Source organism: Gracilinanus agilis, chromosome 2 (genome assembly GCF_016433145.1).
Source record: "Gracilinanus agilis isolate LMUSP501 chromosome 2, AgileGrace, whole genome shotgun sequence".
In the NCBI taxonomy this organism is placed as follows: domain Eukaryota; kingdom Metazoa; phylum Chordata; class Mammalia; order Didelphimorphia; family Didelphidae; genus Gracilinanus; species Gracilinanus agilis.
In genome coordinates this window covers 149,157,883-149,179,367 of record NC_058131.1, presented here as the reverse complement: position 1 = coordinate 149,179,367, position 21,485 = coordinate 149,157,883, and the positions used below count along the sequence as shown (strand labels likewise).

At 36.1% G+C, this 21,485-nt stretch overlaps 2 protein-coding genes across 2 annotated transcripts in view; one reads left to right on the top strand and one right to left on the bottom strand.

The window, feature by feature from the left end:
• Positions 1-9,368, top strand: part of NINL (ninein like) — a 176,728-nt gene extending 167,360 nt beyond the window's left edge. The window contains exons 24-26 of the mRNA XM_044663444.1: positions 2,142-2,354; positions 7,242-7,355; positions 8,409-9,368. Coding sequence (XP_044519379.1) covers positions 2,142-2,354; positions 7,242-7,355; positions 8,409-8,600 — 519 coding nt within the window. The 3' untranslated portion in view covers positions 8,601-9,368. The remainder of the gene's footprint in view (positions 1-2,141; positions 2,355-7,241; positions 7,356-8,408) is intronic.
• Positions 9,369-16,957: 7,589 nt separating this feature from the next.
• GINS1 (GINS complex subunit 1) overlaps positions 16,958-21,485 on the bottom strand; it is a 24,965-nt gene continuing 20,437 nt past the window's right edge. The window contains exon 7 of the mRNA XM_044660769.1: positions 16,958-17,429. Within this exon, the coding sequence (XP_044516704.1) occupies positions 17,361-17,429 (69 nt within the window). The 3' untranslated portion in view covers positions 16,958-17,360. The remainder of the gene's footprint in view (positions 17,430-21,485) is intronic.

The window sequence follows — 21,485 nt, the reverse complement described above, 5'->3', positions numbered from 1 at the left end:
ACTGAGAATTAACTTGCTCCATTGCCTAGTTAGTATTCAAGGAGGATCCTTGAGAATTGGCTTAGCAGACCACTTTTCTCAAGCAGAAAAATAAGAAGAAAAGATTAGGAGGATAGTTGAAGAAAGTTTATTTTAGAATAGTGACTGTCCTCTGTTGCTGCTTTTAAATGAGAGGACACTATAGGGGTATTTTCCAAAAGTCCGCTGTAGTCCAAATGTGGCTGGCTGACTTTTTGGAAACCTCCACTGGGGTGCTTTATAATCATGTTTCTAGAGGGAAAACAAAGCCAAAAACCATCAGGTAATGACCATTGTTTATAATTCTTTAAAATTATAAACTAGAAAGTCATCAGCAAACAAGTATTTCCATATACAAAAAAGACTAGAAAAGGGGGCTGTTACATGCAACTGCAAATCTACTATATACAGCTTGTTTTTTATATGTTAAACTTAGTGTGGTAGTACCAGCATTGCCCTGATTTTCTTTTTTTAAACCTTTATTGACACTTTTTGTTTTGTGTTTTTTTTCTTTCATTTTTTCACTATCATTTGCCTCCATTTCCTCCCTCCCTCAGCAACAAATAAACAAATAAATGAGAGCCCTCTCATAACAAAAGTGCAGTCACTCAAAACACATGTATTTTTATAGTTACTATAATGGAATTATATGTCTCATTCTGCATCTATTGCCTCCCCTCTCTCCCAAGAGGTGGGAGGCATGCTTCATCATTTATCTTCTAGAGTCATGATTGTCACCATTGTAAACCGAGTCCCAAGTATCCCCACATAAAGGGCATTCAGGTATGAACAAAAGATTTGAAGGGGATATGGGGCCAAAAGGCAGTTGAGGCCTTGAGACTTTCAAACTAGCTGTTATCTCTTTTGAAGGAGGCTTGATAACATTTTGGTGTCATATTCACATTTATCACTAAAAAGTTCCCAATGATGGAAGCCAAGAGTTGACTTTGTTCGGAGAAGAATCTAACAGTCTCTGCACTGTGCAGAGAAAATTCTTAGTAGTAGAGATGTGGCTAGCACTTAGCATGGTGCTGGAGGGACTTAATCAATGCTAGTTAATCCTGAGAACTTCAGGGAAAAAACTGAATGAGAGCAGTTGAATGAGTGCCTTTCTGGAGTTTCCACAGGAGAGCTCATCTTTTCATTTCTTCTCAGTTCTCAGTTTGTGTAATAATGTCAGAAAGCTTTATTTCTTTTCATGGTAAAGTTTTGAGTGAAAATATAATGAATTCCGTATCATTTGGGAAATAGAAACTAGTCCAGGGTTCTGATTAATCAAGCTAATGTCTATAATATAATACTATAACCTATATTAACATATAATGTACATATTGTTTTGTCTATAATAATAATAATTGTCATTTATATAGTGCCTGCTTTGTGTTAGGCATTTTGCTAAGCACTTTGCAATTATTATCTCATTTTATCCTTCCCACAACACTGGGAAGTAGGTGCTATTATCATTTATATTTAAATAAATATATTTATATCTTTTGTATGCCTTCATACATATTCATGTATGAATGCATATAATATATATTCATAGATTTTATATATCAATATTACTACTCATTTTAGAGATGAAGAAACTGAAGCAAATAGAGATTAAGTAACAATGACTTGCCTAAGGTCACATAGCTATCAAGCCTATATTTGAACTCAGATCTTCCTAAATCCAGATCCAGTGCTCTCTATTCATTCATCACATAGCTGCCCCGATTTTCAAAGGACTAAAATACAATGAGATACATTTAAAACAAAAACTATTGACTTTACCATAAGCCTTCATAGATGATTCAGAAATGCTTTAGGATCCTACAGTGATTCGTTTTTCATTCTGTATATAGGACCAAGAGTTCTGGTTGATTAATGCTTTTTAAATACTTTTATTTGGATGGTGGAACATTTGTAAATTTTAAAGCACTCAATAAATGTGAATTATTATTACTCTAAGACCTCAAAGAATTCCTACCATCTCTTCTAACTTTTGTGGTTTGATGTTCTTTTTCTTTGGTGTCATTATTGCTATCTCTCATTCTTTACTTTCCCAGCCTACCAAAGACCTCTTTGCATCTGTTTCCCATAATGACTAAACTGTTTTTGCCTTTTCTATTGGGATATAGTTACTAGAAGCCAAGGCAAGGTTGAAACTGGCCCAGTCCCAACACACAGAAGAGATGCTTCAAGTGAAGGAGCAGATGTGCCATTTGGTGCCTCGGGATTATGTGACTGAGTTACAGAACGCCCTGGCAGAAGAACAGCAGATGGTTCAGCATCTCCGAGCGGATTTTAAATTCCATGCAGAGCAGGCGAGTAGACAACTGGCGAGCCAGAAGGTAAGTAGGGAATGCTGATGTGAGGCATTATGTACTCAGGATTCTGTAGCTTATTTCTGAAACAAGTTTCAAGATGTCCATCTGAAAGTCAGGTTGCTGATAGTGGAAGGTATATTTTGGCTTATTGTTCAATTATCCAGATAAGCAAAACCCCAACTACATTTGCCATTAAAATAAAAATTTTGGAGGGACAGCGATATCTAAACCAAATGAAATGGAAGTTACTGTAGCTATGCTTGCTTATGTTTTGTTTATTCCCTTAAGGCCTCATTACTAAAAATTAATCACAGTAGGCTTTTCCCTCTAAAGGTCATTCAAAGAATAGCTTAGAAGGTAACATTATATCTATGTAGCATATCCATTAAAATGCATGATTTTTTTTTCAAAACCAAGATGCTTCTAAATTAGAACTCTCTACTAGGCCAACTAGTGTAGAAATAAGATTTATTTTAATTAACTTGCACATGAATTTCCATGAGTCTTTATGAAAAACACAGCATATACCTAATGTCTTCTCATTTTAAAAACAAACAAAACTTTTAGGGACCTTTGTCTCACAAAGCCTTTTCACCAATTTATCTTTTACCACTTGATTCTTGTGATCAGAACCACTGTTGTGATTGTTAAATTCTTTCCCAGATCAGAATGAATCCTATAGGGCTATGATGCTAGAAAACTTCTATAAAAAGAGAAAGCTAGTTACTGCCTTTAATAAAGAAATCAATATCCTAGGGATCTCCAGAAATGGGAAAAGGAATCAAAGAAGCTAACTGATATAAGAAAGGGGCAGCTGGGTAGCTCAGTGGATTGAGAGCCAGGCCTAGAGACAGGATGTCCTAGGTTCAAATCTGGCCTCAGACACTTCCCAGCTGTGTGACCCTGGGCAAGTCACTTGACCCCCATTGCCTACCCTTACCAATCTTCCACCTATAAATCAATACACAGAAGTTAAGGGTTTAAAAAAAAATTATAAAAAAAAAATAAAGCAAGGGGGACAGCTGGATAGCTCAGTGGATTGAGAGTCAGGCCTAGAGATGGGAGGTCCCAGGTTTGAATCCGGCCTCAGACACTTCCCAGCTGTGTGACCCTGGGCAAGTCACTTGACCCACATTGCCCACCCTTACCACTCTTCCACCTATGAGCCAATACACAGAAGTTAAGGGTTTAAAAAACAAAACAAAACAAAAAATAAAGCAAGAGTTGGAAATCTGAGATGAGGAAAGAAGATGGGAGAAAAGACAATTACTTCAATGAAATAGTCAACTAACAAAAATGACCTCTAGTAAGGAAAAACCACAAGTTTAATAAAGGTATTGATGGTACCATAATTAAAGTAGAACTAATTAAAATTAACTTGAAAATGTATATGGAGAAAGAGAGCAATACAGAGAGAGGAGACCAATAGAAATGATAAAATTAAAAGAAATTCTTTTAATTCTGGCTTAATTTGAGAGATGAATTTTTAATACTATTTAGAAGTCCAGCCCATAATTGGATTGAGTTCTGAATGCTTCCCTAAAAGTGCTGGGTTTTCTGGGGTGATTTTTAGAGGGGCTGTCTTAGTGGAGAGAATATAGCTACAAATAATTACGTTTAAGATTTCATATTTGCTAAAGATCCTTAGAAAAACTCAGAGTTGAGTCTTTTTTCCTTCCATTTGCTGAAGGTTTTAGTAATTGTTCAAATATCCTAAACCTAAATGTTAAGTCTTTTTCTATTGAGGTGGAGGATTCCAGATAGGGTAGATTTGGGTGGAACTAGGTGAGGTGTCAGTGACATAGAAATTAATCTCCCTCCTTTCTTCTCTCATTGTAAATTTTCCTTGTGGTCATGAATGGAATAATAAAGGGAAAGGAAATATTTACATTTTTGCATTTATGGTTTAGATGTGACAGGAAATGGACTAACTCTGCAATATATTAGATTTGGGTCAGTTGTAAAATAGCATTTCCAAGTACAAAAATTAGTTTATATTTGAAAAGATAGATAAGGAAGGCCATGTAATCTCAATAGCACTTTAAGAAACAGGTATGTCCTTACCTATGTCTGAGCATGAGCTACAATAGAGAAAATGAAGCAAATGAATCCATCATAAACCAACCACATGTTATATCTACTTATACTGAACATGGCTTGCAGGAAACAAATATGTATATTGGAGATAGAAAAGTACACAACAAAACCAAATGAATCTATCTGTTACGGTGAGTAATGGAAGCTTGCAAAGAAAAGACCAAGATAAAATAGTTTTTCTGAGCAAAGAGAAATAAATTTATTTCCTCCTTAAAACGTCTTAGGCAAAAGTTAAAGGCGAAAATGTTTGCTAATAAATGAGGCAGGAAATTAAATTATAGATAACTCTAAAATGTGTGAGATATTGAGCTCCTTTTTAAAATCTGTCTTTTATAACTTAAAATGATGGACAGAAATTTGGACAGTTAGGAAGTTATGAAAACCATAAATAGCTATTGTCAAAAATAGCTTTTGGCATAAAGTAGATAAGAGAACACTTAGAAAATATGAGTTGGCTGGCATGCTATTCTGGCATCTTAAAGAAATGAATTTTGCTTCTGTTTAATTTCGTGAATTTATTTGTGGGACAAAAAATGGACAATTGGAGAGAAGTTCAAACATTTAAGATTCATTTATCCATTCTGCAAACACATACTGTTAAGCAACTTATGTATGTGGGACACCATGGTAGTTTCTGTGTGAAAAATGAATAAGATGTGGCCTCTGCTTATAAACAGTTTACAATTTAGGACATATAATAATGTACACAGATACTTTAGGATCTGTGATCTCATCACAGTAATCATCATCACGTTATCAGTAATGGGATGTTCCAGTGCTGGAATTCCTTAAAGATTGTATATCGTAAACATTTTTGACTTTGAAGAAGCCATACTCTACCCCCTCTTTCACGCTGCCTCTATAATCATAATGCCACATCATATGTGAAAATGTACAAAGAGTTCAAAGGAAGAGGAGACTTCAAGGAAGATGGAGCATTTGATCTAAATCTGTCCTCTGGGGCCAAGTAGAAGTCATTTCTACATGATACTTTTGTCAAATATTTAAAAATAGCAGTCGTTCTGGACTCACCTTCCAACGGTTTTGAGGGAGATAACTTTCACTGAGTTGTCTTTTCTTTGATTAAAAAAAAAATCCCCATTCTTTGAGTAAATTCTTTTATGGCACTTCCTTGAGCGCCCTCGCCATGATGTCTGTCTTCTCTAGCTACACTTCAGCTTCTCAAAGTCCTTTCTGAAATATGAGCAGAATTGAAAACTTTATTTTGGATATGTGGCAGACAGTGAAACAAAACTATCCCTTCCCTACTTCCTTCCTTTTGGATATAGGCAAATGCTATGTAACAGTAAGTGATAAATAGCAATTAAGAAAAATACAAGAAATGTTTTGGGGCATTACATGCTTGCTGAATGAATGGTACCCATGGTAAGTACTATCTTTAGTTTAGAAGAGATAGAGATAGTTGGAATCTATCAGAAGTTTTAAAAGGCTTCATGAAAGAGAGGTTTGAGATGGGTCTTGAAATATGAGCAGGTTCTAAATTTTGTTGTTCACTTGTTTCAGTCATGAATGACACTTTGTGACCCCAGTTTTGAGTTGGGAAAGAAACTGGAGAGGTTTGTCATTTCCTTCTCCTGCTCATCTTACAGATGAGGATACTGATGCATACAGAGTTAAGGTGAATCTTCCTGACTCCAAGACCAGTGCTTTATAATATAAATTACAAAGAGAAAGAAGAATGAAACAAATGTTAGGCTGCAAGTAATTATTGCTAATCAATGGAATTGGGGCAGACTGGAATTATTGTATAGGGAATTCCTGGATGAGAAGAAGCCCTCCGACGATGCATCTTTCTACTCTTTCTTCATCTTACCAACTTAGAAAGTTGCCTATATCTATCTGTATACATACACATGTATGTATATCTTTTTGTCCAATGATGCCTTCTCTAATTGTAGGGAGGTAAAAGAAGGAGGAAGATACTTGAAAATTTGAAAGAAAAAATGGAGTGAGGGAAGGAAGGAAGGAGAGAGGAAGAAAGGAAAGGAAGGAAGGAATGAAGCAAGATAGGTAGGTAACTAGGTAGGTAGGTAGGTACCTAGATTTAATGAATTGCCCTAGGTCATACAGCCAGTATGTGTCAGAAGTGGGACTTGAACCTTTGTGCTAGCTCTCTATCCATGGTATATTGGCCCATTTTTTTAGGTTTCAAAAGGTATGTTGGCATGCAACATCATTTTTAATCTTTTTTTTTTAATTAATTTATTCAGTTACATGTAGAAACCATTTTTGACAATTGTTTTCTTACATTTTAGGATTTGGATTTCCACCTCCCAAATCAAGGCAGCAAATATTCTGATATAGGTTATATCTGTACTTTCATGAAGTACATATTTCCATATTGCTCATGTCATGATATTAGACACATATCACACGCACAATAAAAATATCATGAAGGAAATAAAGTGGAAGATAATATGCTTTGATCTGTGCTCAGTCTCCAATGATTCCTGCTTTGGCTGTGGAGAGACTTGCTTTGCTGATAATGGTTTAGTCCTTCACAGTCTATCATCATATAATATTTCTGTTACTGTATACACTTGTCTCCTGCTTCTGCTCACTTCACTTTTTATTAGTTCATATAAGTCTTTTCAGGTTTTTCTAAACCCATCCTGTTCATCATTTTTTATGGCACAGCAATATCTTTCTAAAGCATTACTGCATATAGTTTCTAACCTGTATTTTAATATGGACGTATAACTCATACTCAAGATTTACTTGGTAATTTGAAGTATGCAAACAATGACATTCTACTCTGAATTTAAAACGGTGATTTGCAAACTTTTCTGACAGGAACATCATGAAGAAAGGCTTAAAAATATGGAAGAGAGGGTGGAAGAGGTAGAAATGAATTTGAAAAACATGGAAATACTGTTGCAAGAAAAAGTAGAACAGTTGAAAGAGCAAGTAAGTGATCCTAGCTTTAAGCATTTCCATAATCCTTTTTTTCTGAATATTTTTTCAAATGAGATATGAACTTCACTACCTTAGAGAAGAAACTGCTATAGCTTACAGTGCAGGGAGAACAGTGGTCATTGGGAGTGGCTGAGCCTGAGACTATGCTAGAGAGCGTCTCTTGGTGGCTAAGGACTCATTTTTTAGTTCAAACAGTCTCTTTCCTTACCCAGCATATGTATCCTAGACATTCAATATGGGCTCTGAGAAAAGAGTAATGGACTGGAAATCTGGAGACCTGGATCCAAGATGTGAACAAGATATTTCATCTCTTGTGGCCATGGTGTACTCATTTAAAAATGACAAAAGATGGTATCTTAAGTGCATTCTACTTCTAGGAAAGTTATGGCTCTGTGGCTAAACACTTATTAGTTGATGACAAAAGAAATATATAAATATTCAGAGAGTCTGTGATTTCATCAGCATGGGAAACATTGCAGATCCCAATCACGATCTGTCTGGTCTATGACAAAACCATATTGTTATCGTTCTCCTCTATACTCAAAGAGTCCAGGTCAATGCACAGAGTGACTGACTGGCTGATCAGGCCAGCACGAGTTCAGAAGGCTCTACTGTAAGTTGGGTACAAATGGTCTGTTTGAACCTTTGGGGAGGAGATGTCTTTAAATTTGTGCAGCTCATGTTTCTTTTGAGCCGATACAACTGTTATTTTCATGTTTTACTTATAGAGCACAGCACCTTCTTTGATGCAGGCATGCCTCGCTGGATGCTTGTCCTTATTTTTTAAAAAACGTGAAAAACCACAATTGTTTTCTAGTTTTTACACATTGTGTAGTTTGAGAGCCATCATTTTGACTACGAATGAGGGAAAAACACTCATAAGTCAGTGTTTTTTATAGTTATGGATCACAATTACAATATATTTAAGGTGAAAATAGTGTTATTTAGTATGACATTCATTGATCAAACATGTGCTAAATATTGCTAATGGAGGTCATAGAATGGAACAACAAATCAAGTAATATATGTTGCTTTTTTCCCTAGTTTGCAAAGAATGCAAAATCTGATTTGCTGCTAAAAGACCTGTATGTAGAAAATGCTCACCTGATGAAAGCTCTCCAGATTACTGAACAGAAACAGAAAGGTGCCGAGAAAAAGAATTTCGTCTTGGAGGAAAAGATTATAGCTCTCAATAAATTAATAAACAAAATCACTCCAGCTTCTCTCTCGGTGTAAAAAAGCTTTTAAAAAAATCATTGTGAGAGGCTATAGAATGTCACGTTTCTGAGAATCTTGCTAGTAATGAAGAACCAGACAATGTCTCATCATGCAGAAAAAGGATTAGGATATTGGGATAGATTGACTGCCATTTGTTCATCAAGAGCATAAGGCTTCCACTGACCTTGGTTAGCCTTCCTAGGACAACTTCCCTATCTGTCCCTCAACAAAGTCTAACTTCTTATTAGGTGAGAGAGGGTAGGGTGGTTTCCTCAGGGAGAGATGCATGGATGGGAAAAGCAATAAAACATATTTCAATTAATGCAAAATCTTTCCTTTGGTCTTGCTAGGCCAGATGGGCAGAAAATCATTGCCTTGCCCGTTTTTAGAATGATTTATTATTCCATAGTTATTTCTTTTGACTCAGGACATTTTAAATTTTGTACTCATGTAAAAACTGTGCAAAGGGCACTTTCACTGTTCACTAGACAACATACAGCTCTTTATTTGTGAATTCCCTCTTTTAGCAAGCTTCCCTATAATAAGGGAACTGCCTAGATTGCACAAAGGTCTATGGGCTCAGGTCATAATGCTATTTATTTTAAATGCGGTCTTCTGCCCTTGAATTTTGTCTTTACACTGGAAGTTGTATTATATGTAAAAATGTATAGTTTTTATATCAATGTGTACAAAACCATGGATATCTGGTTTATCTAAATGTATAGCAGTGAAATTGCTTTGGTACATTTGCAATAAGAAGTTTTAATATTAAAAATGTTGACAATGTTTGAATGTTTGTGAATTTTCTTTTTCAAAAGAATAATTAGTATATCTATTGTACTTACCATTTGCTGAGCACATGATAATAAGCACGTCACAGATATTATCACATTTGATTCTCACAGAAATCACGGAAAGTAGGCGCTATTATCTCCATTTTATAGTTAAGGAAACTGAGGGAGAGATGAAATGACTTTCCTAATTTTACACTGCTAGTAATTGTCTGAGGCCACATTTGAACTCAGGAAAGCATTTCAGAAGTAGGGTAGACCAAAAATTTAGTAAAAAAGGGAATTCAAGGTTAAAGTGGCCAAGCTCTTTAGTTCATTAACTCCTGGAAGACATAAGAGGGTCTCCCTCCAATCCCCCCCTTTTTTATTGTGGGTTTTTATGAACAATTTCACTAATTTTTTTTTAACCTGAAAATCTTACATACATGCATAAGCCAACAAAAGAAATCTCACATTAGCTACATCAGAAAATGAATATCTTTGAATGTTAAATTTATCACCTCTCTGGCAGAGATTGGTGTTTCATCTCCATCCTTTTGGACTTGTGGTTTATCATTGTGTTGTTCAGTGTTCTAAAGTCTTCAAAGTTGTTTTTCAGAACAATGTTATTATATAAACTGTTCTATTTCTGCTCACTTCATTTTGCATCAGATCAGAGAAGTCTCCCTGGTTTCTTCTAGAAACATTCATTTTGTCATTTCTTATGGCACAATAATGCTTCATTGCCTTCATATGCCACATTAATTTAGCCATTTCCCAATAGGAAAATACCTCTTTAGTTTCCAACTTTGGACCACTATGAAAAAAGTCTCAGTCATTTCACTAAAATTCATGCCCCTTGCCTGGGCTTGGCTTTTCCTCATTGAAGGGGAATTCAATTGTTTGCTGAGGATTAAGACTTGCCTGACAGACTACCACAAAAAGAGCTGCTGAAACAATCTGTATTTTTCTTCCTCCTTTGATTTCTTGATTTATAGGCTTGTGTGTGTGTGTGTGTGTGTGTGTGTCTAGATCAAGCTACACGCATATTTTTGTACTTTTGGGGCAGTTTCAGATCAATACCAACAGTCCACTGGTAGACCCATTTTCCTTTAGCCCTTTCATAAGGTTTTCTCACAAGGAATTTTACTTGCAAAGAGTGAATTGCCTTAGTGTCTAGCCTATGTAGGAAGTATATTTGAGAACTTCAGTCACACTACAGCAACCAGACTTTAGAATCTGGCCATTTTGCAGATTTAAGACGATAGGATCATGAAGAGCTTGAAGTGCCCGGAGTGTCAATCCCAAAACAATGCAAAATGCAAAGGGACTATTATTTTAGTTTAAGCCAAGGTCTCACATGGAAAGGCTGATGTGGGACCCCAAGCTGTGCCGAGCTGGGTTTTTTAAGGGGTAGTAGTCCACAGGGGACAGGGTGGGGGGGGTGTCTGTAGGCAGCAGGGGACAGGATAGAGGGAGAGGTCTGGAAGGTAGGAATTCCTTCAGCTAAGGGGGAGAGGTCTGGAAACCAAAGGTCTATAAGCTAGGAATTCCTACAGACAAGCCTGTTTCACTATAATGTTATACAGGGATCTGGATTTTTAATTATGACTCTCTAGGTTCCACATTCCCCACTTCTGGAGTTGGATAATATATCTTTCTTAAATATCTGTGTCATCATAGACAGAAGGTGCAGGGAGAATGGTCCAGTATTGTTGCCGAAGGACCATAAGCTGTACAGTGTTGATATGATCTTTGACAAAGGTCACTAGTCTATTTAGGCAGGTAAGGGTACATAGTAGGAGCAAAGAAATTTTCCTGCCTGTGGTTTGCCTGAAAAACTTTTCACTATGGGGGTACTGCCTAGATTGCACAAAGGTCTATGGGCTCAGGTCATAATGCTATTTATTTTAAATGCGGTCTTCTGCCCTTGAATTTTGTCTTTACACTGGAAGTTGTATTATATGTAAAAATGTATAGTTTTTATATCAATGTGTACAAAACCATGGATATCTGGTTCTATGCTGTCTCTGGGATACAATGTCCCACAATGTCCCATGCTATCTCCCCCCTCCTCCAAATATCTAAGGGAAAAGGGCCTCTTCTATAGCTTCTTCAAGCTGATATGGGGCATAGAATCCCTGAGAGGAGGAGGAGGAGGAGGAGCTGTGGGCACAGGGTCTTCAGGGGCATCTCTGCAGTGAATGCCAGGGTTCTGAAGGCTGGGAGACCAGAGGCTGTTTCCCTAGACTGGCAGACAGGTCACAAGGGGGAGCATCTGTCCCTAAAGCAGAAGGATAGGACCTAGGACTAGGGCAAAAACTAGAACACCGGATATAAAGAGAGAATTACCACAATAGAAACTGATATTAAACATTAACATTTGGGTATCTTAGCTAACAGATTTTATCTCCAGAAATCATCCTCTGACAGGAATTGATCCTTGTAGGAAATTTGGTTCCTAAGTTGTTTGCAGAAATGGTATGTGATGTTTCTGTTAAAGAATATCCTTTTGCAAAGCTCACATTAATATGGCATCTATAAATACTTGAATAACAATATTTTACAGATAAATTTGTTTATCCCAGATTCTGGAGGAAATCCAGAAAGCTTTGGGTTATATTTCCAAGCTCAAGATCCAAACTTCAGTTGTGGTAAATTAAGGCTGCAAGCTACAAGTCATCTATCACTAAACTTCACCTACTTCTCAAAGTGTGTTCCCTAACAATTTGATAATTTTCAATTATTAACCTAATAGGTTGTTTGGGGAGATGGAAACATTAATTTTACAATTTGCATTAAGTGCTGATTATGGGAACTTGCTCCAAAAGGGAAGGCAGAGAAGGGAAGTATTTCCTCACTTCCCAAGGGACATTTAGTGAGGGGGCTCCATGGACAGGCCAAAGCTGTCACTGGCTCATGCCATTGTTGTGTCACTCAAGGATTAGTAGCCTAGATGGTCAGAAGAGGTCCAGTCCAGGTTGAGCCCTAGAATTGCCTCTCAAACCATCACAGAACATTCTCTGTCTTTTGCATACTACATCCCCATTGGATCCCAGAAGACTTCTGCTTCCTTAAAAGACAAGTCGTACCCATTACAGCTCAGAGAAATTCTGCTAAGCAGCAGTCTGGAAACAATTTCCATACCCTCAAACAAGCCTTTCGCATCCCTACCAGGCTGATCACTCAGTTATTCTTACATATTTTGGCAATAATTAACATATCACACTTTAGTCACAAAACCTGAATTAAGGAACAGGAGTGCTGGGTTGAGTAGCTCCATAGTAAATATAAATCAGGGCTGTATCATCTCCTGGACCTGGGCCATCTGAAGGACTAAGACAAGGCCATACAGGAATCTCTTCAGAGTAACTTTCCAGAGAAATTCCAGAATCATTTGTGATTTTTCCAACACCACATACATTAATTTTAGAAATTATCCCTAGGTCAAGGATCCAATTATAAGAGTAGAACATCTATCTCTTCTCTTTCACTTCTCTATCTCTTCTCTTTCATCTCTCCTCTCTCCTTCTGCCTCTCTCTTTTTCCCTCAAAACCCTCTGCTTAAAAAGCAGAACACAACTTCCATTCACCTATCACACATCTGCATACTCAAGATATTAGATCAAGTCTCTCTTCTGTAACATACCTCTTCACTTTCTCTGACTATGTTACCATCATAAAAATAAACATACCATTTGGTATCCCTTCAAATGCTAATCACACAGTGTCTCAATTCTGGGAGTTATTGATTAGCTTCTCTCTAGGTTCCCCAAGCTAAGATCATGAAGACCTTTAGGGATTAGTCCAGACACCCTTGACTTAAAATTGAGAAAATTCAGCCACATAGTGGCAGAGATGGGACTTTAATTCAGGTCTTCCAACTCCAAACTTGGTGATCTTTCCACTGTATCATGGTTTTTTAAGCTTTTCATTTTTTTTTTTTTTGTCTTTTTGGCAGTTTAATAAAGCCTGTGAGCTCCTCGGAATTATGTTTTAAACTATATAAAACAAAACACATAGAACCACAAAGGAAACCAATTCCACTGAAATAATTTTCAAAATACTTGAGAAATCAAATTCACAGACTCCAGGTTAAAAACTTTCACATTATAGTAAAATGTCTATATAGTTTTTAGTCTACTCTTTATATTCCCTCTCATGAAGTATATTTTTTGGGTATGATATGAAGGTGTTGACGTGGAATCTAGAGACCCCAAACTTGTGGCCTGGTGGGATCTAATGAGCCCCATGTTTTAGGATTAGCTTGTGAGTTGGAGACCCCAAAACTTGTACTAGTTCCCAGTTTCTTGAGAATCCACCCTGAAGGGAATCTTAGGCTAGCAGTTCCAGATTGAATAATGGACCTCCCCTAGGGTGAAAGACAATCCTAGTTAGGTGGAGCTAGACATATGCTAAATATCCTTTTGTCTTGGGTAGTCTTCCCCATCTCATCAAAGACCCTTTCCCAGGAAGGCACACCTGGGCAGGGACCAGCCTTTAGTATCCATTGTGAGTAGCCCCTTCTCTTAGACCCTATTCCTTTCCCAAGCTGGAGTGTATCTTGTCTGTATAGTTTGCACACTCCCATTTCCTTGTAGCTATGGTAATGTCAGTCATCTTTCCCTGCCCCTGGATCTTCCCAAATGGTATATAGGTTCCCCAATTTCTTTTGTTCCTTGGAGTCATCATCTAGCACGGTGTCACTCCCAGGGGTCAGGGCCCAGAGCATTAGGTGTTCAATCCTTGGACTCTGCATGGGCTACTCAGCCCTGTTACCTCTGTCCTTGATTAAAAGAGTGGCTTTTCTAACTATTTAATAGTTCTGTTTTTTTCTAAGTCAACAAAGGTAATTCATTACAGGTGTTGTCTCCATTGTATTCATATACAGGTTCAAAGAATTGCCTTGCTAATGTTTAAAAAGCTAGTATCAGAGGAGGAAATTGAACTCTTTGATTTCTCCTGATTTTAGGAATAACATTCTTTAAATTATGCCATGTCGGGGGCAGCTGGGTAGCTCAGTGGAGTGAGAGCCAGGCCTAGAGACGGGAGGTCCTAGGTTCAAATCCGACCTCAGACCCTTCCCAGCTGTGTGACCCTGGGCAAGTCACTTGACCCCCATTGCCTACCCTTACCACTCTTCCACCTATAAGTCAATACACAGAAGTTAAGGGTTTAAAATTAAAAAAAGATTATGCCATGTCCTTGTGATATGGACAACAAACTTGACACTGTCAACCACATATGTGAGGGGGCACTCCTTCGATGGAGATAGGAAACTAAAAAGTAAGATGAACCAGAGCCAGTGATTTTAAGCAAGGTCTAAGTTTAGGTGATGATAAAAGCATCAATTCATTATTTTGGGTTCCAAACTTCATCAAGAATTGCCTTTTCTAAAAAAAAAAAAAATTTGAAAGTAAAATTTGCACATCTAAGCCCTTTGGATTCTCTTAGAAAGCTACTGAAACCCTCTCCGTCTTCTCCCCACCTACTCCCAATGATATTAGCATTACAAATATTCAAGGGAATGTGGCAGGTGCTATATAAATGGAGAGGGAGAGGAGCCAAATGCAGACTAGAATCATAGTTAAAATTATTTCAAAAGTAATTTATCCTTTTCAAAGTTCTACACATTATTGATATGGCAGAAACTGGTTTAAGAAATTATAAATGCTATGGGAAGAATCTCCAGGCAAAAGATGTTACATGTGGCCATGTTTAATAAAAAAGCAGCCGTGCTAAAATTAAACAACAGAACAACATGCATAGTCATCTTTAGTCCACAAAGTTGACTAAAGGATTGGCCTTAAATATTCCCTGTGTATATCTGTATTACTCAAAGAAAATGTGAAAGTGTTTCATAGGGATGTCTGTGATGTGCATAGAGAATGGTTGATATGGGACTGACTAGGAGGATGATTGAGGTAGAATGGGAGGATGGTCACTGGGAATGGCATTTATGGAAAGGGTGAGTTTAACAAAGAACTGTGCACAGTTGGGATAGAAGGCACTCTCAACCTCAGTGGTACCTTGGTACCTTGGTATTTGTCACTAATTTGTTCCACAAGGCAGAGGGAATACCAAAAAGATCGGGTACCAAAAGAATTTTTCCTATAAGAAATAATATAAATTGAATCAATCTGTTCATGAAACCCAGAAAATCCAGATTGTATAAGGCATTATATGAATGATGTAGTAGTTTACTAAATAAACATTAATAATACATAGAGATAAATAAAAATTATTAGATTAAATAATTTTAACTTAATCTGTATTGAGAGTTCATGGCCTAAAGGGATAGTGAGGAGAAATTATCTGGAAGAGGAATCTGCTTCCATAATATCTGTGGGCAACTACCTTTCTCTTTCTCTTTTCCGTCCCGTATCACCACTGAACCCTGCTTGAGACTCACCAGGTGTAAACTTCAAAAAAAATCTATCCACTAATATTTGTTTTTGTCTTGTGTTTCAAAATTCCTCTAAAGTGGGGTCATTTAATAAATTGACAATTCTCCTTAAGACTTTATTGGGGTGAGTTTTCAACATTTTGTAGTTGTACCCATTTTGCATGCATTTCCTTGAATGATGAAGTGGGGCCATCCTCCTTTGCCTCCTCACCTGAAGAAAACTCATTAGCTCATTAGCTGTTGCTGCTGCTTTTGAAGTTACTGCAGGTCCTCCATGCCAAGCTCTTCTTTTTGTTCCTGACCTAACAAGTGATCCTTCCTTTGGGCTGAAGAGGGCATATGCTTCCTGAGATCACAGTATCAACAAGTTCTACCAAGCTCATCAAGTGCCAAGCAAAGGCCGAGTACCATGACAATTTTTTCTCATCAAAATATGTCGAATAGCACATTTGACAAGTTCCCAAACCGTCCTGTACCAAGATTTGATTGTATATGAAACCTACAAAGTTGTAAGAGCTAGTGATCAGTCACGTGACATCCTGAGTCTAAAAATGACACGCGTTTCTGCTGTTGCTGCTTTGGCTTCTTTACTTAGAAAAGAAATTAATAGGCAACATCTGAATGTTTTTACCTTCATGCTAAAAGATGGGACAGTAGCCCTAATATGAAAGTTAGACTATCATGGATATGACCAATTCTCATGAAAATAGATTTGTAAATTAGATGTATATAATTAAAAGAGAAAATTAATTTCATATCTTTAAAGAAACTAACTTACTAGGTTAACCTTGTCCCTAAAGAGTTCCAAAACTACTTTACTGGGACATTTAAATACTAGTTTGCTTCCACTGGATACTGATTTTTGACAATGCCCTAAGGGGAAATTATATTAGACTGCCTAGGCCAGTGATGGCAAACCTTTAGCACAGGTGCAGAGCTGCTCCCCTCCCCCTCTCCACCATGCCATTTTTTTAAACATCTCCTGCCCCTCCGCCCAGCAGCCAATGAGATTACACAGGGAAGAGCTGGAGGAGAGCAGAGCACTTGAGTGGCGCCCCTCCCCCTCTCTATAGTGGCTAAGGACATTCCTCACTTCACCCACCCATCTGCCCAGCAGCCCAATGGTTGTGCTTTATCCCTCCCCTGTGTGAAGTTAGGTGGGAGAGAGACACATATCTGAAATTGGGGGGGGGGCCTGGCACTCCATCTCTAAAAGGTTCACCATCACTCACTGGCTTAAGCTGACAACTTAAGCTCCTTTTTAATTGGATACAAATTCAATTAAGTTTTGCTTTTTTTTTTTTCTTAAAGTATTGTATGGTAATGTGTTATAGCAATTGTACTGTAGCAATAAAGAACAGTCACAACTCATTCTCAAAAGGTATATTATTTATTGCTAAGAAAGGAAAACTCCAATATTTTGTTAGCATTAGGAGTCAAAAATACACATGAAGAAAAGTGAGAATTTTCTTTTTTTTTAAGCCACAAAAAAAACCATCTATAATTTTTTAGGATCATAATGAAGCAGGGAAAGGGCAGAGAGACATTTGTAGTGAATTCAACACAACACTAAAAAGGATTTCCCAATATTTCAGAATACTGTCATGACAGAACATGTTCTAGTACTCCTTGTCTGATTAATTGTTCACACTTCCATCTAGGCAAAAAATGCTGAAGGAGAAAAAGAGAAATATATATTAGAAACAAAAACATATTCTCCTGAATTTTAATGTAGCCACAAGTTTCCATATAAGTGTGTGAATATTGTGTTATATTTTTATCCTATTCTGTGAAACTCAAAAAGCATTTCCATGCATAGTTCAAATGTTTCATCTTTAATAATAATAGCAAAACAGTGTCCTCAGGCACTCCATTATGGGACTTGCATTGTTTTCTATCTTCCTACTATTATAAATGGAACAACTATAAATATATTGTATAAAAATGAAATGACTAGGTCAAAAGAGAGGAACAATTTTTAGTTTTTTTGTTACATATTTTGAGAAAGTGCTTTTGAAATTGGAACAAGTTTATAGTGCCATCAACAATGTATAAGCATGCTTGTTTCTCCCATATCCCTACCAACACTGGATTTTGTTCAATTTGTTATTATAACAAGTGTACAATAACATCTTATATTTTGCTTTTAACTTGCATTTCTTTCATTGCTTTCAGGGCTATGCACTTTTTCTATTTGAAAGACTTTAAAAAACAGCAGTGTGAATAAAGAAAAACCACTTATTTTATATATACCTATTGTGATTTAATGGATTGTTAAAAAGCTCAACAGTTTCAAAATCAAAAGCAAAATTTAATTCAGTTTTTACTGACCAAGATTGCTTTCAAGTAGAGATATTTCCAAGTAAAAATGAACAATATATTGAATTTTAGTGAGGAATTCAATGAAGCAGTCTTTGATTATAAACTAAAAAATTTGCTAAGTTCCATATAAATTTGAAGTAGGACACAACATAGTCACTTTATGTATGGCAAAATTACACTGTAATGGGTATTTTTCTGGAAGGCACAGACTACAATAAAAGGACCTTGGCTCTTATCATCTTTATATATGAGGTAACATAGTGAGACCCACTAAATTTGGTTAAATTGTTCTGCAACTTAAAAAGGAGACATCTTGTCTCTTTTTTTGTGTTATAATTTAATAACTAAAGGTACTGGGTGGAGAACAGGCAGGTAGGCTGTTCAAACTCCTGAGATATAGAGACCAGCCTTATATCTACCCCAGGGAAAACACTCTCTCCTTACATATGCCTATGTGAAGGTACCTTTAAATTTGCCTAAGTGGAGGAAAGATACCTTGGAGGTTATCCAGTCTCTGAGTATTCTCAATTAGGGATCACAAGGAATTTGGTAAGAATTCTACCACTCCAAATTCAGGGAGCTGAGCAAATAAGGGAGCAAATACCTTAGAATCATAATCAGAGTGTATATATAATGAGAACGGAAATATAGGAATCATAATAGAATGATATAATCTAAAGTTCCCTGCAATCACAAATCTCTAGGTAAAAAATAAATAGAAAAGATCTTGATAAGAAAACTCATACTTATCTGAGTCTCTTAAGTACATGGACCTGGAAGTTAACTGTTTCCAAAAATGAATTCAGAAACACATCCAAGATGCCCTCAAACATCAAATATACTTTTCAAAAATCCATTTTTATAAAAATTTGAGTGTTTGGTGAGATCTGAGAAATACAGTAATGTCTGCTAGACATTAGCAGAATATTCTACTCAGCATATGAAAGCAAGTTGTAATAAATGACATACTGGGAACAGAAATTAAACTTCTGCCATTTTGCTTTTAAATGGCTAAATTTTTTTCTGGGGTCCAGAACTAACTCTGAAATGAGACATAAGGAACTGAGATCTCTATGAAAGCATCAATCATTTTATGTTTCATATAGCTAATTCTAAGAAAAGACTTGAGAATAATTTTTTTTAGATTGTTTACAGTATGAGTCTTTGGTTATAGTCCTAAGACTGAGTTCTCTAGTTTTCAAAAATGACTCATCTTTATTTTAATAGTTATTTAAAGCACAAGCAATAGTAGCAAAACTAAAATCTAATAAGCATAAGCTCTTATTTACCCTCCCTAAATTAAAACCAAATAAACCACATGATTGTGAAGCACAATTGCTGACTTATACATATGAAACTATAACTGCTGGCTTACTGGATGGTAATTACCAGGATGGGATGAAATAAGAGAAAAGATAATTATTTTGATGTTTTTATATTTTTAAATACATTGCATTAATCCGACCAAAGAAATGAATATAAAAATTAAGATAAATTTAGTTTTTTATTATGCCCCAGATTATTAAATAAGATATTTGTAAAGCACATGGCATCATAAGTGCCAAATGCTTATTCATTTTCTGTTACTATGTGGACTTCTGTATTTGGATAGAAAAATCTCAAGACTTTTAAGGCACATCTAGATTCCTTTTAATGAAAAATGCAGTGCAAACTACATAATTTATTATTATTAACAATCATTAGTCTAAATGTTTTCTCTTTTGTTTTTTGCTAACATGCTTAGTTCTCAATTATCTGTATTCTTCTCCTCTGAAATTCTTAGTAAATATTTCCATTTGAGGCTATAAAACTATCCCTGAAAAGAAGAAATTCCTTTACCAGTCATGCTCTTTTCCCTGCTTGTTAAAAATGCCTATTTCTGCACCAATTGATATAATCATGATTTTATTATTCTTGTTATTAATGTGGGCTATTATGTATATAGTTTTCCTTAATATTGAACCAACCCTAAACTCCTAATGGAAATCCAACCTGGTCAGAGTATGTAATATTTATGATATGGTTACTATAGCCTCTTTGCCATTCTTAAAAAATTTTGCATCAATGCTTAATAAGATTATTGGTTTATAAAAGTGATTCTTAACCTTTTTAGTGTCAGACCCCTTTAGCAGTCTGTAAAAAGCCTGTGGAACATCCTCAAAATGTTTTTAAATGTATAAAATAAACTGTAACAAAATACAAAGGAAATCAATTATGTTGAAGTATATTAATGATTGAAATATATTCATGATATGTGATGTCATAAATATACTGATATAAACAATACTGTTTAATGTTAATATATTTATTTAGTGATTTATATTATATGTTTATTTCATGCATTTATATACATAGATATATGCAAACAAGTTCCTGGATTCCATGTTAAGAACCTCTAGATTATAGTTTCTGACTGTAAGGTAATAGACTCAAAATGAAGAGACATATTTTCAGACTTGGCTAATATGAGATTTTGTTTTGTCTGATTAAGTATATTGATTATAAGAGTATTGTTTTTCTTTTCAGTGAAATGAAAAAAGTAGAAAGGAAAGAAAATAAATGCTTGTTAATTGGAAAAATTATTCATTAAAAATGTGTCTGCTATAATAATTCTAAGACAAGTCAAGAATTCTTAGCAAAGGCTTGGAAGATGCTTCTTAGATTAAGGCTCAAGTTAACACTGGAGAATTTGATTGAATAAGGATAAGATTCTGTCCATGAATAAGATTCTGTTGTCTGACATAGTGTTTGTGCCAATCACTATCTGACTATTTTATGTGTTATTATTATTACTGACATTAAAGTTGGTCAAGTAATAATATTCTTTATTTTATTAATTGCAACATTTTCCCCCACTACCTAGAAAATATAAAATGGGGAAAGGTAAATCTTTTTTTTTTCAAATTATTAAACATTTATTAATATTCATTTTTAACCTGTTTACATACTTTATGCCCCTACTTTCCCCTTCACCCCCCGCTCTCCCCCCAACCATGGCCAACGCACATTTCCACTGGTTGTAACATGTGTCCTTGTTCAGAGTCTATTTCCAAATTGTTGTTAGTTACATTGGTGTGGTCGTTTCGAGTCCACATCCCCAATCATGTCCGCCTCAGCCCATGCATTCAAGCAATTGTTTATCTTATATGTTTCCTCTCCTGCAGTCCTTCCTCTGAACGTGGGTAGCATTTTTACCATAAATCCCTCAGAGCTGTCCTGGGTCATTGCATTGTTGCTGGTACAGGAGCCCATTACATTCGATTTTACCACAGTATATCAGTCTCTGTGTACAATGTTCTCCTTGCTCTGCTCCTTTCGCTCTGCATCACTTCCTGGAGGTCTCTCCAATTTGCTTGGAATTCCTCCAGTTTATTATTCCTTTTAGCACAATAGTATTCCATCACC